Source organism: Pongo abelii, chromosome 8 (genome assembly GCF_028885655.2).
Source record: "Pongo abelii isolate AG06213 chromosome 8, NHGRI_mPonAbe1-v2.0_pri, whole genome shotgun sequence".
NCBI lineage: Eukaryota > Metazoa > Chordata > Mammalia > Primates > Hominidae > Pongo > Pongo abelii.
The window spans coordinates 49,260,465-49,276,801 of record NC_071993.2 but is presented as its reverse complement, the minus strand read 5'-3'; the positions used below and the strand labels follow the sequence as shown (position 1 = coordinate 49,276,801).

General features: G+C 36.8%; 1 protein-coding gene across 6 annotated transcripts in view; it reads right to left on the bottom strand.

The window, feature by feature from the left end:
- Positions 1-16,337, bottom strand: part of CSGALNACT2 (chondroitin sulfate N-acetylgalactosaminyltransferase 2) — a 47,879-nt gene that overhangs the window by 27,695 nt on the left and 3,847 nt on the right. For 3 of the 6 annotated variants that reach the window (XR_002916413.3, XR_008510196.2, XM_009245309.3), the window contains exons 2-3: positions 3,150-4,073; positions 101-317 (exon numbers count right to left, since the gene is read on the bottom strand). Coding sequence is in view for 4 of the 6 variants with exons in the window: in XM_009245309.3 (XP_009243584.1) it covers positions 101-317; positions 3,150-3,810 (878 nt within the window). In the remaining 2 variants the exon portion in view is untranslated. 6 annotated transcript variants of the gene reach the window in all.

Below are 16,337 nucleotides of genomic sequence, written 5' to 3'. Positions count from 1 at the left end.
TCTAAGTAATTATAATTGCTGAAGATAAATTAAGGAAATGTGAGTAAAACGTGATTTTTTTTAGGAGAATGTAGCTTAATCATTAGGCCCTGACAGTTACCTGAAGTTCTGCATAAACTGTACAAATGCTTCAGTTCTTTCAGCAAGTGGCACAATGATATTAATAATTGATCTAGTGATGTCAATCATCTCACTCTTCACTTTCATGAGAGGTCCAAAAGGGCGGAAGAGGGTCACATGTCTATATTCCATAAGGTCTGCTTTCTTAAAAAAGAGTTCATACTGCGTGCCCTTATCTCTCTCAGTGCGATAATAACCTAAAGGAAAGAGTTAGGAACAAAGACATCTCCATGTCAAAGTTTACAAATTCAATGGGAAGACAGATTTTACTCACTTAAACATAAAGGGTATTAAACCAGACCTGCAGGATTTTTACCTATTTGTGAAAATATTTATCCCCACTGCACAGTAACAATTACTCACTTAAAAGAAAAGGAAAGGTTAAAAAAAAATGTTCACTGTTCTATTATTTTATTCAATCTATAAAATATACTACAAATGACAATCATTCCTTTTTACATATGACTTTTTAAAAATACTAGAACCTATCAATATGGTAACCATGATAAATACAGAAATTACTTCTAGCAATATTAAAATCTAGACCCAAGAGCCAAAATTTCTATTGGTTTAGGTCAACTAAAAGAAATCGAGTGCCTTCATGTCAGTTATGTGATACAAAGAGTGCCACATGGTCTCAATTTTGAGGACAGGGCCAGTCTAGTGAAGGAGACAGAAAAATAGACAAATAATAACAATATAGTGCTACGTGATATATATATATCTATATACATATGTGTGTATACATACATACATATAAAATCACTGACTAGAGTGAAGTCAGACAAAGAAAAATTGGTACAGATTTAAACACAGTGATTTGAGATGCCTTTGAGAGAAAAGCATGCGCATCTAAGAGGCAATCTGATTTTTTTTTTTTTTAGACAGAGTCTCACTCTGTCACCAGGCTGGAGTGCAGTGGTGCAATCTTGGCTCACTGCAACCTCCACCTCCCGGGTTCAAGCAATTCTTCTGCCTCAGCCTCCCAAGTAGCTGGAACTACAGGCGTGTGCCACCACGTCCAGCTAATTTTTGTATTTTTAGTAGAGACAGGGTTTCACCATGTTGGCCAGGATGGTCTTGATCTCTTGACCTCATAATCTGCTCACCTCGGCCTCCCAAAGTGCTGGGATTACAGGAGTGAGCCACTGCGCCCAGCAGCAATCTGATTTTTAAGTATGGCGCTCAGGAGAGAGAAGGTTAGACCTACAGATGTGTGAGTCACTCAGTAAATATCTGGGTAAAAAATGGTGAATAAAATAGGCTTGGTCCCAACCCTCCTGAGGCTTACAGTTTAGTAGGAAGCACAAACCAGGAAATGCGCACGCCACATACTGTGACAAGCAGTATGAATGTACAGGTGACAAGAGCACACAGAAGTACTGCTGTCTTAGACTTGAGGTTGCAGATGACTTCTCAGAAGAAGTGATATCTGAGCTAAAGTTTAGAAGGGGATAGGAATTAGTTGTCATCACTAATTATTAGTAATTATTCTCCCTGCAGTGGGCAGACAGTGGCACAGTAGAGGAAAAGTGAGGAACAGAATATGTTCCATTTAGAGAAAAATCCTGAAGTATCAGAATCCAAGGAGAGTTATAAGACAAAAGCAGGAGCTGCAGAATATAAAATTGGCACAGCTCCCTTTCTTTTTAGGTAGAGCTGATGTGAGGACATTTTACACGTTACTTAGTTATCTTATTTCCTCCGCAGCTTCCATTCTGCCATAAGCTACAAACATACAGTGAGAAGACAAAAAGCTGAGCTTGCAGAAAAATCAGAAGAGTTTTGAGAAAAATAATCCATCGAAAATGGCAGGAAGTGACAGCAGAAAAAAGAGGAGGCCACAAGGAAAGGCAGCTGCAATGCCACTGCAAAGCATAATGCACTCCCTGATGGCCTCCAAAGGCCTCAGTGTATTATAATAATGCTACAGTGCAGCAAGTGATGGCCATGATGATTTGGATTTGGAGTCAAAAAGTCTACATGTGCTATACTAGGGGTCCCTAAACCCCAGGCCACAGACCGCTACTGGTCCATGGCCTGTTGGGAACTAGGCAGCACAGCAAGAGGTGAGTGATGGGAGCCTGGCAAGCATTACCGCCTGAGCTTCGCCTCCTGTCAGATCAGCGGCTGCACTGGATTCTCAAAGTAGAGCAAACTCTGTTGTGAACTGCACATGCAAGGAATCTACACTGCACGCTCTTTATGAGAATCTAACTAATGCCAGATGATCTGAGGTGGAACAGTTTCATCCCAAAATCATCCTCACCATCCCATGGAAAAACTGTCACCCATGAAACCAGTCCCTGGTGCCAAAAAGGTTGGGGACCACTGTGATACACAGTTTATAGAATCAAGCAAAGAGAACTTTCAAGAAACATTTATTTTCAAAATGGTTTAAGTCAGCAATTAAATGTCTAGCAGTGAGTGTAAAGGAGATGGGTAGGGATCTAGAATTATTACTGTTAATATCAATCAGTAAGTATCTTAAATTTTATAACAGTGTTCTTCAACCTCTGAGTCATATCCCATCTTGATACATAAAAATTCCATACCCTTTCTGAAATATGTATTAGGAAAACAGGTATTTCCTTACTTTTCCAAATGCCAAATATGCTTTTTAAACTATGCATAACCCCTTGTTCAGACATGCATTTCTCCTTCCTCCAATACGAAAAATAGCTAAGAGTCTACTAATTTTTTCTTTCCTTTATCAAATGGTTTTCAAGTTTTGAGTCTTAGTTTACACATTTTTAAAAACATAAAAAAGAACACCCAGATCAGATAAGTGAGGAATATAAATCATACACATGCAACAAGAGCTGTTTTATTCTATTTCCCTAGTCCTTATTCTCCATTTTTATTATGATCTCATACCTTTTTCCAGAAGGCCACTTAAAATTCTTGGTGCAATGAAGTGCGAAAACTTTAAGTGTTTTAATACTGTGGATAATGACTGACTTATATTACCAGCATACAATACTAGCATTTGTCTAACATAATATTGACCAACATATTTTTCACATTACCTTCTACGAAGTCATTTTCATTAAATATCAGTTTCTCTCCAAGGGGACCCTCCTCATCTTCTTGTTCATCATCTTCATCGGGATTATTAATGACCTCCAAGCCCGCTTCAATAACTTCCACCAATTCATCTCGTTTGTCTTTTCTAACTGGCTTTTCTTCAGGATGGCGAGTGAGACCCATTTCCAATTGAAATACTTTCATTAAGGTAAAACTTTCAAAGGGAATGACCCCATACTCACTGGGTAGTTTGGCCCCTATGCTAACTTCAGCTTTGTCAATTTGGGAATGAAGAAACTCTAAAAGATCACTAGGTGCTTGCTCTTTGTTGCTCTGATAGCCTATGCCATTAGCCCCTACATTCTTTCTTTCTTGCAATGACCTCATCTTCTCACTCATTTCTTGTAGTTCTTGTTTTAGTTGGGCAATTTGGCGTTTCAGACTGGTTGCCCTGGTCTGATAATGTTCTTCTTGTTCCTGTAGGAGGGCTTGATAATACTCTTTACCATAATTTTCCCCAACAACACCAGGAAGAGATGCATTTCCATCAGTCTGGGGGGCACATTCCAGGAGGTACATAAATAATATCAAACTGCAGAGCAAAGCGAGGCCCAACAGCAACCAGTGGGTCCGGGTGTGAAGAATCAGTCCTCTTCTAGGCATTCTTATTAATGTGTATTTGCCTAACAAAATAAGCTCTTTGTGTGTTCATACCTTTAGTAAAAAGTTATCAAAAATTAAAAACAAAATCAGAATTTCCATAAAAGGTACCCGAATAATTCTGCCGTAGCTTTAAGTTTTTCTTTCTTCAGCAGTCATGACTACTTGCAGAAATGGGAAATTATGTATACTTTCTGTATTGTTACCATGATATCCAGAATAAAGCAATCTGATATATAAAATCCATTATATTGGTAGTGATTTTTCTGAAAGACACAGATCAGAATCAATCAGAATTTTGTTCCCTTAAGGATATCAAATTTGTTTGTGGCTTCAGTAAACTTACCTACGTGACTACTACATGCAGAGAACTATGAGAGGTACTAATATAATTTAGAATATTCAGTAAATACTAGGAGAATTTTTTTTTTTTGAGATGGAGTCTCACTCCGTCACCCAGGCTGGAGTGCAGTGGCACAATCTTGGCTTACTGCAACCTCTGCCTCCTGGGTTCAAGTGATCCTTCCATCTCAGCTTCCTGAGTAGCTGGGACTACAGGCACCTGCCTACCACTCCCAGCTAATTTTTGTGTTTTTAATAGAGACAAGGTTTCACCATGTTAGCCAGGCTGGTCCTGACCTCAGGTGATCTGCCCGTCTTGGCCTCCCAAAGTGCTGGGATTACAGGTGTGAGCCACTGAGCCTGGCCTGGAAGAATTTTTAAAAATACCTTATAAAACAATAAATTATGTATAATACTTTTAACTAGTATGTCTACACAGCTATAACTTGAATCAAAGAAACATTGAAATTACGTTCAGCATAGTCTGTATTACATATATTCTACTGTTCTCTAATTATTTGAAAATTATATTGCCTATAACTCTTTATTAACACAGTATTTCAATTACCGCACCATTTCCCAACTAAAGCTTATGACCATTTGGGAACTGAGTTTATAGAAATTGTTTATGTTATAGTAATAATGGTTTACAGGAGAGAGAGATTTTCTTCCAGTTTATTCAACTCAAGCATTCTACCTCATTAATTTCTACTGCTCAGCTCAGCCAATCTAGGAGACTTAAAATTAAGTGGGAGAAAGAACAACTTCAAAAGCTCACAGACATCTGAAAAACACATTAAGAAAACATTTTTATATCCAATGTCCTCCAGTAGATTATTTGCACATTAGATCACATAATTCTTTCCACTGTATTACGCATCAACAGATTTCCTACAAGTCTAGAAAGGTTTGGAGTCTATATAAAGAAAAAACATGAAGAATTTAATCATCCTTATCAGCAGAGAAAAAAATTCAAAAACCATTTATACATTTATAAAATGACACGCTATCGTTCATGCCACAACCAGTTGTGCGAACTCTTCCATGTCTTTAATGATTCTTAACTCTAAAAATAGAGGTTTAACTTAGGACAAGGGAGGCAAAGAGGCCTCCACTGCAAAGAGAACTTCCATTGTAACAAAGTGCTTGTTGAGAAGGATAATGTGATATGACAGCAGGCTTTTAACAGTAATGGTTTTCTCACTGCAGCAAAACCTGGAAGATCACTACAGGTTATCAGTCCTAGCCACTTTTTTAATGGGTAGAAAAACCTGGATGCTTTCTGTGGCAAATGCTGCAATGCGTATTTTTTTTTTTTTTTTTTTTTTTTTTTTTGGTAACATGTCTGTATAAAACATAGGACAGAAGAAAACTTCTTATGGCCAATATACCACAAATAATGGTCTTAACTCTCCTTAGTAATTTACTATTTTAGTAAACGAAATGATAACCAAGTATCTTGAAAAATTTAATTCACTACAAGGGAGTCCTTTTTTTTTTGAGACGGAGTCTCGCTCTGTCGCCCAGGCTGCAGTGCAGTGGCGCGATCTTGGCTCAGTGCAAGCTCCGCCTCCCGGGTTAGCGCCATTTTCCTGCCTCAGCCTCCCGAGTAGCTGGGACTACAAGCGCCGGCCACCACGCCCGGCTAATTTTTGTATTTTTAGTAGAGACGAGGTTTCACCGTGGTCTCATTTCCTGACCTCGTGATCCGCCCGCCTCAGCCTCCCAAAGTGCTGGGATTAGCCACCGCGCCTGGCCAAGGGAGTCTTTTACTATTACAGCATCTCTCTTACTGATTATAAATCTTGTTTGAGTGATGTAGAAAAAAACAGAAAAAAATAGTTGGCTTTAAGAAATACCATCTAATTAAAAAATAAGAATACAAAACTAGTATTATTTCCAGGACTTAACCATACCTCAAAATCATAATCCCTAGCATAAGAAAACACTTGAATTTCATTATTTAAAAGATAAACCTAGCGGTATCTGTTTTAACTATTACTAGCCCATTTATTAGGAAAAAGAACTGAAAATGTGGAGACATAATCTTGTATAATAAAGATATACATACTTTAATTAATAAAGATATACATACTTAAGCATATTATACTCAAAACTGAAGTGAAACTGGGTAACAGAACTACCATTATCTTTTATTAATATGGTACCTCATATGTTTTCTTTATATACACAATGTATTTTAGACTATGAGCTATAACTCAGACAACAGGTCACTACTGAAGGTTTACTTTTCAATAAAATAGAATGGAAATTATCAGTAGCAGTGTTAAAGCTAAGATCATCTTTCTTCCTCTTCCCTTTAACGGAAATACAGGTTTTGAGATATCCTACTTAATATTACAGTTGAATATTTTCAGATAAAATGAAAGAAAGGATACTGTAATTACTTCAGAATGTAAATGCTAGTTGCATAATTCTGTGGTTATTAAAAACGAAAGATTTCAATTAAAATCTTATTTGCCTAGTTCCCGAAAGAAACTCTTTGGCCATAATCTAGATTACATTATAGCTGTTCTATCATATAAATATATTAAGAATATTATAGAAAACATTTTTTTGTTGTTACATCTTGATTGTCATCATTCTATGAAATGTGTTTGCATCATGAATACGGTTCATTCACAGCCCAGAGTTAATCCCAACAAGCCTTCTAAGCACAAATGCAGATAGTTAAGTGTTTTGAGGAGAGAAAAGGATAATGTGAAGATGAGAAAATAAGCGGTTAAAGGTATGTAACATGAAGCCAAAGATCTCAGGATTGAAAGAAACCTTACAAGCCATCAATTCTAACTCTCTAAAACTGATTAGAAAACTGACTTCCTTTTACAACCAAGATGAAGTAACGGGCCAGATTTACTCTCAGATTTGCTCTCTTTGGTTGTCTTGAAACCACCAAAACCAAACAAACAACTTTTCCTGCCAACAAACCCAAAATATGAAACAATGATTTTCAAGATATTTAACATCAGGTAACAAAGGACAGTGATCCCCAGAGAAACAAGAAACAAGTGGTTGCCAGCTTACTGCCTTAGTTTCTGAGCCACACAAGGAGGGGAACCTAAGCAGAGCCCAGCAGATTCCCTGAGTTGATGGGATGCAGCTCACAGTCTGAGGAGACCAAGGTATCTAGGATTAAAGCATATAGTACCAGAGTGGATACAGCTGCACACAGAACTCCAGAAATCTGAATAGGATATCCCATGGGTATTTGGCAGAGCACTGATCAGTGAAGGCTTATGAGGCAACTAACGGGCTAAGGAAAGGACCACACACAAAATTAGAGGACACAGAACCCAGCATTCATACAGGGCCAGGATTAGTGCATATTCCCAACAGACAGACTGGAAAACCTCAAAATTCCCAGGGCACTGGGTAGAGCACTCAAAAAAGTCTTGTCTCAATAGTGGGAAATAATTAGCTCCAGACTAAACATGGCACTAATCCTGCCGATACATCTTAAAAGCAAGACTTGAAAGGATCACATTATTTCCAAGTAATAGCACAACAAGCCTTAAGAATATTTATAAGAATATAGAAATATCCAGTAGTCAACAAAATAAAATTCACAATATCTGGCATCTCAACAAAAATTACCACGTATAAAAAAAATGATCCATAATGAAAAAAATCAACAATTAAAACTGACCAATGATTAGAACTGACAGATGTGGGAATCTGCAGAAAAAGGACACCAAAACAGCTATCATAACTGGATTTTTAAAATGATGTTTATGTTCAAAAATTTAAGTAGAGGTATGAATGACATAAAAGAGATCCAAGTTAAACTTCAGGAGATGAAAATTTCAGTGTCTGAGATGAAAAATACACTGAATGGGATTAATGGCAGATTAAATATTTTAGAAGAAAATATTAGTAAACTAAAGATGTAGCAACAGAAACTATGCAACATACAGAAAGAAAAAAGAATGAAAAATATAAACAAAGCATTGATAAGCTCTGTGACAACTTCAAACAGCCTAATATACATGTAATTGGAGTCCCCAAAGAAGAGGGAAGGAGTCAGGAGAAATACATAAACAAATAAGGCTGAAAATTTCCCAAATTTGATGGAAACTATAAACACACATAAGAAGCTCAACCAATCCCAAATAGCCATAAAGAAAATTATAGCAAGGTACATGATAATCAAATTGCTCAAATCCAATGTAAAGAGAAAATCTTTAAACTGGCCACATGAATAATGCACATCACATACAAGGAACAAAAGATAATAATGACAGATTACTCTTTGAAAACTGAAAGTAATTAGACAGTGGAACAATGATCTTTAAAGAACTAAAAAGAAAAATATGCCAGTCTACAATTCTATACCCAGAAAAATTATCTTTGAAAAAGGCAAAATACTTTCTCTATATAAAAAGCTAAAGGAATTCATCACCATCATACCTGTACTATAAGTCTTTTAGACAGAGGAACATAATACCAGAAAAGAATATGGATTTATACAAAGCAATGAAAAACATCATTAATGTTAACTACATTGGTAACATAAGATTTTTGCTCATTATTATCTAAATCTCTTCAAAGGATAACTGAATAAAATGGACAAAATCCTAGAAAGATAGAAACTAACAAAACTGATTTAAGAATAAATATCAGATATGAATAGACTTATATGACAAAAGATTGAATTAAGAATAATAAAAAAACTACTCACAATGAAAAGTCCAGGCCCAGAGGCTTCACTGGTGGAATCTACCAAACATTTATTTATTATTACTATTATTTTTTTGAGAAGGAGTTTGACTCTTGTTGCCCAGGCTGGAGTGCAATGGCGCGATCTCAGCTCACGGCAACCTCCGCCTCCCACGTTCAAGGGATTCTCCTGCCTCAGCCTCCCGAGTAGCTGGGATTACAGGCATGCACCACCACGCCTGGCTAATTCTGTATTTTTAGTAGAGATGGGGTTTCTCCATGTTGGTCAGGCTGGTCTTGAACTCCCGACCTTAGGTGATCCACCTGCCTCAGCCTTGAAAAGTGCTGGGATCACAGGCGTGAGCCACCAAGCCCAGCCTAGCAAACATTTAAATAAGAATTATTATTATTAAATAAGAATTATCTTCACAGACTATTCCAAAAAATAGAAGAAGAGGAAGCATTCTATAAGGTCAGTATCATCCTGCTACCAAATCCAAAGACATTAAAAGAAAACCATAGGCCAATATCCTATATGAATATAAATACAAAAATCCTCAACAAAATACTAGCAAAACGAACCCAGCAATATATAAGAGGAATCATACATCATGGCCAAATAAGATTTATCCCAGGACTGCAAGGTTGGTTTAACATCTGAAAATCAATTAATGCAATATACCATATCAACAGAAGACAAAATTCACTTGATCATCCCAACAGACATGGAAAAAGCATTTGACAAAATCCAACACCATTTCCTAATAAAAACCATTCAATAGGGGCTGGGCGCGGTGGCTCACACCTGTAATTCCAGCACTTAGGAAGGCCGAGGTGGGTGGATCATGAGGTCAGGAGATAGAGACCATCCTGGCTAGCACAATGAAACCCCGCCTCTACTAAAAATACAAAAAATTAGCTGGGTGTGGTGGTGGCATGTCCTGCAGTCCCAACTACTCAGGAGGCTGAGTTAGGAGAATCACATGAACCTGGGAGGCGGAGGTTGCAGTGAGCCGAGATCACGCCACTGCACTGCAGCCTGGGCGACAGAGCGAGACTCCATCTCAAAAAACCAAACCAAACCAAACCAAACACCATTCAATAAACTAGAAGAGACCTTCTTAATCTAAGAAAAGGGACCTACAAAAAACCCATAGCTAACATTGTACTTAATGATGAAAGACTGCATGCCTTCCCCCAAGATCAGGAATAAGACAAGGATGTCTGTTCTTGTCACTTCTATTTATATTGTACTAGAGGAGGTTCTAGCCAAGGCAATTAGGCAAGAAAATGAAATAAAAGGCATCCAGATTGGAAAGGAAGAAGTAAAACTATCCTTATTTGCAGATGATATGATCTGTATGCAGAAAATCCTAAGGAATTCATTAAAAATCTATTATAACTAATAAATGAGTTCAGCCAGTTGTAGGATACAATATCAATATACAAAAATCAATTGTATTTCTATATATTAGCAACAAGCAATCTGAAAATGAAATTTAAAAAAAATCTGGTATACAATATGGCATCAAAAAGAATAAAATAGGAATAATGTTAACAAAAGAACTGCAAGACTTGTATTCATAGAAACTACAAAACATTGTTGGAAGAAATTTAAGATTTAAATAAACAGAAAGACACCACACTCATGATTGGAAGGCTTAATATTGCTAAAATGGTAATATTCCCCAATTAATGTACAGATTAAACACAATCCTCTTCAAGAATCCCAGTGGACTTCTTACAGCAATTGGCAAGCTGATCTTAAAATTTATACAAATTCAAGAAACCCAGAATAACCCAAATAATATTGAACAAGAAAAAGGAAATTGGAGGAAAACACTTCCCAATTCCAAAAATTACTACAGAGCCACAGGTAATTAAGACAATGTGGTATGGCATAAAAATAGACACATAGTCAATGGAATGGAACTCAAAGCCCAAAAATAAATCGTCACATTTATGGATAGTTGATTTTCAACAAGAGTAGCAAGGCAGTTCAATGGGAGAAAGAATAGTTTTTTCAATAAATAGTACTGGAACAACTGGATATTTACAGGCAAAAGAATGAAACTAGACTCCTACTTCACACCACATTCAAAAATTATCTCAAAATGGGTCAAATATCTGAATGTAAGAGTCAAAACTAGAAAATTCTTAGAACAAAACCTATGTGTAAATATTTGTGACCTTGGATCAGGCAACAGCTTCTTAGATATGACACCAAAGACAAAACAAATATTAATTGGACTTCATCAAAATAAAAAAACTTGTGTTGCAAAGGACATCATCAAGAAAGTGAAGAAATAACCTACACAATTAGAGAACATTTGTAAATCATTTGTCTGTCTTACTTTAAAAAACAACAACAACAAAAAAAGATAACTCGACAAGCAAAAGATCTGAACAGACATTTCTCTAAAGAAGATATATAAATGGCCTATATAAATACATGAAAAGATGCTCAACACCATTAGCCAAAAAGGAAATGCAAATCAAAAGCACAATTAGATACCACTCCACATCCACTAGCATGTAATTCAAAATGAATCATAGACCTAAATGGAAAAAAACTAAAAGCAAGCATAGGATAAAATCTTTGTCACTCTGAGTTAGGCAAAGATTTCTTAGATATGATATTTAATAGCATAAATGATAAATTGAATTTCATCAAAATTAGTAATCTGTGCTCTTTCAAAGACATTGTTAAGAGAATGAGAAGACAAAGGATGGACCTGGAGAAAATATGGGCAAAGCATGTGTCTTATAAAGGACTTGTACCAAGAATATATTTTAAAATGATCAAAATGAAATAATAACAAACACAACTCAATTAAAATGTGGGAAAAGGCCTGAACCCTTCAAATAAACACTTGAAAAAGATGCTCAACATTGTCAGTCATTAGGGAAATGCAAATCAAATCATAATGAGACACCACTACACAGAAGGGCTAAAAACAGAATGGCTAACATTAAAAAGAATGACTATACCAAGTGTTGTTAATGTGGAAGGACTAGAACTTTCATACACTGCTGATGGGAATATAAAATAGTTTTGTTAATAAGTTATGAACTTAACAAGTTAGATTATTTTCTTATTAAAAAAAAAAGACAGGATCTTGCTCTGTTACCAGAGCTGTAGTGCAGTGCCTCTATCATATTATAGCTCAATGCAGCCTAACTCCTGGGCTCAAGTGATCCTCCTGCCTCAGCCTCCCAAGTATCTGGGGCTACAGGTGGGAGCCACTACACCTGGTGGGATGGCTAATATTGAGTGTCAACTTGACTGAACTGAAGGATACAAAGTATTGTTCATGGGTGTGTCTGTGAGGGTGTTGCCAAAGGAAATTAACATTTGAGTCAGTGGACTGGGAGGGGTAGACCCACCCTCAATCTGGGTGGGCACCATCTAATCAGCTGCCAGTGGGGGTAGAATAAAGCAGGCAGGAGAAGATGGAAGAGCTGACTTGCTGAGTCTTATGGACTTCATCTTTCTCCCGTGCTGGATGCTTCCTGCCCTGGAACATCAGACTCCAAGTTCTTTAGCTTTTGGACTCTTGGACTTACACCAGCGGTTTTCCAGGGGCTCTTGGGCCTTTGGCTGCACAGACTGAAGGCTGCACTGTTAGCTTCCCTACTTTTGGGACTCGGACTGATCCACCACTGGCTTCCTTGCTCCTCAACTTGCTGATGACCTATCATGGGACTTCACCTTGTGATGGTGTGAGTCAATTCTCCTTAATAAACTCCCTTTCATATATACATATATCCTCTTAGTTCTGTCCCTCTAGAGAACCCTGACTAATACACTTGGCTAATTAAAAAAAATTTTTTTTTTAGAGAGAGAGTCTTGCTATGTAGTCCAGGCCAAGTTTCTTAACAAGTTAGTAAGCCTACTCATATGATCCAGCCATTCCATTCCTAGATATTTACCCAAAAGAAATGAAAGCACATATTCATACTATTAAAATAAGATGAAGACCAGGTCTGTAAATCCCCTGGACAAAGCCAGTTAAGCCATTAAAACAACCTTGACCTTGCAAATAGAAGCAATAGAAGCAAAACTTAATTTGGGCTGTTTGCAAATGTAAACTTTGGTTATTTTTTGTCTGTGCCTATATTAAAGAAAAATTAGGCTGGGCATGGTGGCTCATGCCTGTAAGCACCTTGGGAGGTTGAAGCAGGAGGATCACTTGAGGCCAGAATTTGAGATCAGCCTGGGCAATATAGCTAGCGAGACCTTGCCTCTATAAGAAATTAAAAAATTAGCCAGGCGTGGCGGTGCATGTCTGTAGTTCATGTTGTCCTGGTTACTTGAGAGGCTGAGGTGGGAGGATCACTTGAGCCCAGGAGTTCAAAGCTGCAGTGAGCTACGATCGCACCAAAGCACTCTAGCCCTGTCTCTTAAAAACAAACAAACAAACAAACTTAGGCTATGCCAATTAGAAGCCATCAACTAACTTACATAACTAGGGACTTTCCAATAGGATGGACTAAACAAGGCAACTATATAAATACAATTAATCAAATATTTTCTTTGCCTTGCTTCCTTGTTCATCCTATAGAAGTCTTCTGCTTGCATTCCTTTGGTGGAGTCCCAAATCACTTTTGATTTATTGCTGTCTGATTCATGAATTGCTGTTTGCTCAGACAAAACTCTTTAAAATTTTATTCTGCCTCAGTTTATACTTTAACAATACCAAAACCTGTACACAAGTGTTCATAGCAGCTTGTATGTGTAGAGCCCAAAAGCAGAAACAACCCAGTGTCCACCAACAGGTGAATGGACAAACTGTAAAACAGACACACAATGGAACATTGCTTAGCAATAAAAAGGAATAAACTCTGACACATGCTTCACCATGGATAAATATCAACAATTACTCTGAGTAATAGGAGCCAGGCAACAGAAGTACTTACTATATGATTCTATTTATATAAAATTTTAGAAAATGCAAGGTAATTTGTAGTTAACTGAAAGTAAATCAGTCAATGATTGCCTGTGGGAGGTGGTACCAGGAAGGAATTATAAAAAGGGATGAAAAAACTTTTGGGAGTAATGGATTTGCTCATTACTTTGGTTGCAGTGATGATTTCACAGGTGTATACACATGTTAAAACTTATCGAATTGCACACTTTAAATATGTGTAGGTTATTTTATGTCAATTATACCTCAATGAAGCTGTTTAAAAAATAAAGCCAAGTCAGATTCAGTAGTAGTGCCAAAAAGGCATTTGTAAAAACAACAACAACAACAACAACAACAAAAAACCCTCCAGTTTGTTTACTGAAGTATAAAGATTTGTTGATTACGAATTTGCATTTAAAAAACAAAACTAAGCCCCTCATCTCCCCAAAAATAGAGTACTACATATTTACATATTCCTCTAAAGGTCTTACCATATCTTTTCTCTTTGCCTTGTGACTTGGAGACAACAGAAGTGTTAAAGATAGTTAATTCTACAGCACTGGTCCCTTACATAATAATATGACCCTTAAGGAGTTTTTACTCAATCTTGATTATACACAATTTTTGGTACTATGAACACAAATGTTATGCATCATTTCCAGGACATGTACATTGCATGCAGTATGTCAAGCTAACCTGCAAGACTAATCTACTGCCCCCTGAAAGATATAATCCATTTGAGTCTATTATAAAACATATTCTGTATAATCTTCCTAAATTTTCTGCACAGAACAATTTCTCATTAAAGTTTTCAAAAACTAAATTTATAATTTTGAGTTCATTTTTTACAAAGCAAAAACAAAGCCACACAATTATTTGGAAAACATAATCAGTCAGGAAACTAAACCATTATAAAGTGTAAATATCTAGGAAGGAGGAGATCAGAACGTTTCATTTCTTGATAAGTTCTTGATTACCTGATGAGTATTACAGTGATGCATGGGTTGTCAACATGTTATTGAATAAGTGGTCTGTAAGTACTGATCATCTGAAAGCAGCACTTTTTCAACAAATACTTGATTACCTACTGTGTGTCAGGCACTGTGCTGAATACCAAGGACAAGTAATATCAAATGGATCCTTTTAATAGGGTGTTTCTGGAGAAAACTATAATCATGTACCTGGATTTCAGCAAGACAAAGGAGAAAAATGTGCCAAACTGTGGCACAGTAAAAACAAGTTAAAGAGTCAAGTGTAACAGCTACTTAATAGCTATGTAATCTTGGGCATAACACTTCACCTCTCAGGGCTTCCTCTAAAAATGAGGCAGTTTTGCCTGAACAGTCAGTGTTCCTTCCAAGATATTATGATTCCTTTAGTTAAACCTCCCCCCCACCCCACAAACACAATTTTTGGAGAGCAAACTTGATTTAAATGCACAGGCCGTTTAATCCAGCAATTCACAATTCCACTTTCCTGATTCTATACTACAGAAGTATCCATACTACTATATAAAGTCACATACATAGGATGTTTATCAGTGTTACATGTAACAGCAAAATAAAAATATAAGCAACTTAATGTTCATCAATAGAGGAAAGGTTAAATTAACTGAAGACATTTATACAACAGAATATTTTAAAGGAATTAGGTACATCTTTATGTGCTGATGTAGATAATACCTACAAAATGGTGTTACCATGTTGCAAATATTTCTTCTCAATTTGTCTTGTCCACAATAGGCTTGGGAGCCAGATGGCCTGAATTCACAGATCTGCATCATGGTTTCCTATTCTTCATTACAGACAAATTCCATAATATATGTAAACTTCAGTTTCCTCCTCTGTTAAGTGGGAATAATTACAGAACCTACCTTAGAGTATAATTATAACACTTATTCAAGTAAAACATGACAAGCATAAGTGCTCAGTAAGTGTTAGATATTATTTCCTATTAAGCAAAGTTTTGTTGTTGTTGGTGGTGGTGGTAATAGACTCAAATCTATCAATCTTTTCCTACTTCTTGATTTTAGCTTCCCTACCTGAAGTAATCCTAATAAAAGTAATTTTTCCCTCAAATAGATAGCTAATTCTTGCCATTTATCATGCAATCCATGCTCTTGTCACTAGTTTGAAATGCCACCTTTATCATTAGCAAAATTCCTATATATGCATAAGTCCATTTCTGACCTCTAAACCAGGAATCAGCAAATATTTTAGGTCAGACAGTAAATGTCACAACCAGTTGATTCTGCCTTTGTGGCACAAAATCAGTCACAGATGATATGTAAGTGAATGAGTATAGTTGTGTTCCAAGGGACATTGAAATTTGAACTTCATATAATTTTCATGGGTCACGAAGCATTATTTTCTTTTGCTCCCCAAAGCATTAAAAAGTGTAGGGCTGGGCACGGTGGCTCACGCGTGTAATCCCAGCACTGTGGCAAGCTGAGGCAGGCGGATCACGAGGTCAGGAGTTCAAGACCAGCCTGAGGAACACGGTGAAACCCCATCTCTACTAAAAATACAAAAATTAGCCGGGCATGGTGGCATGCACCTGCAATCTCAGCTACTCAGGAGGCTGAGGCAGGCGAATCACTTG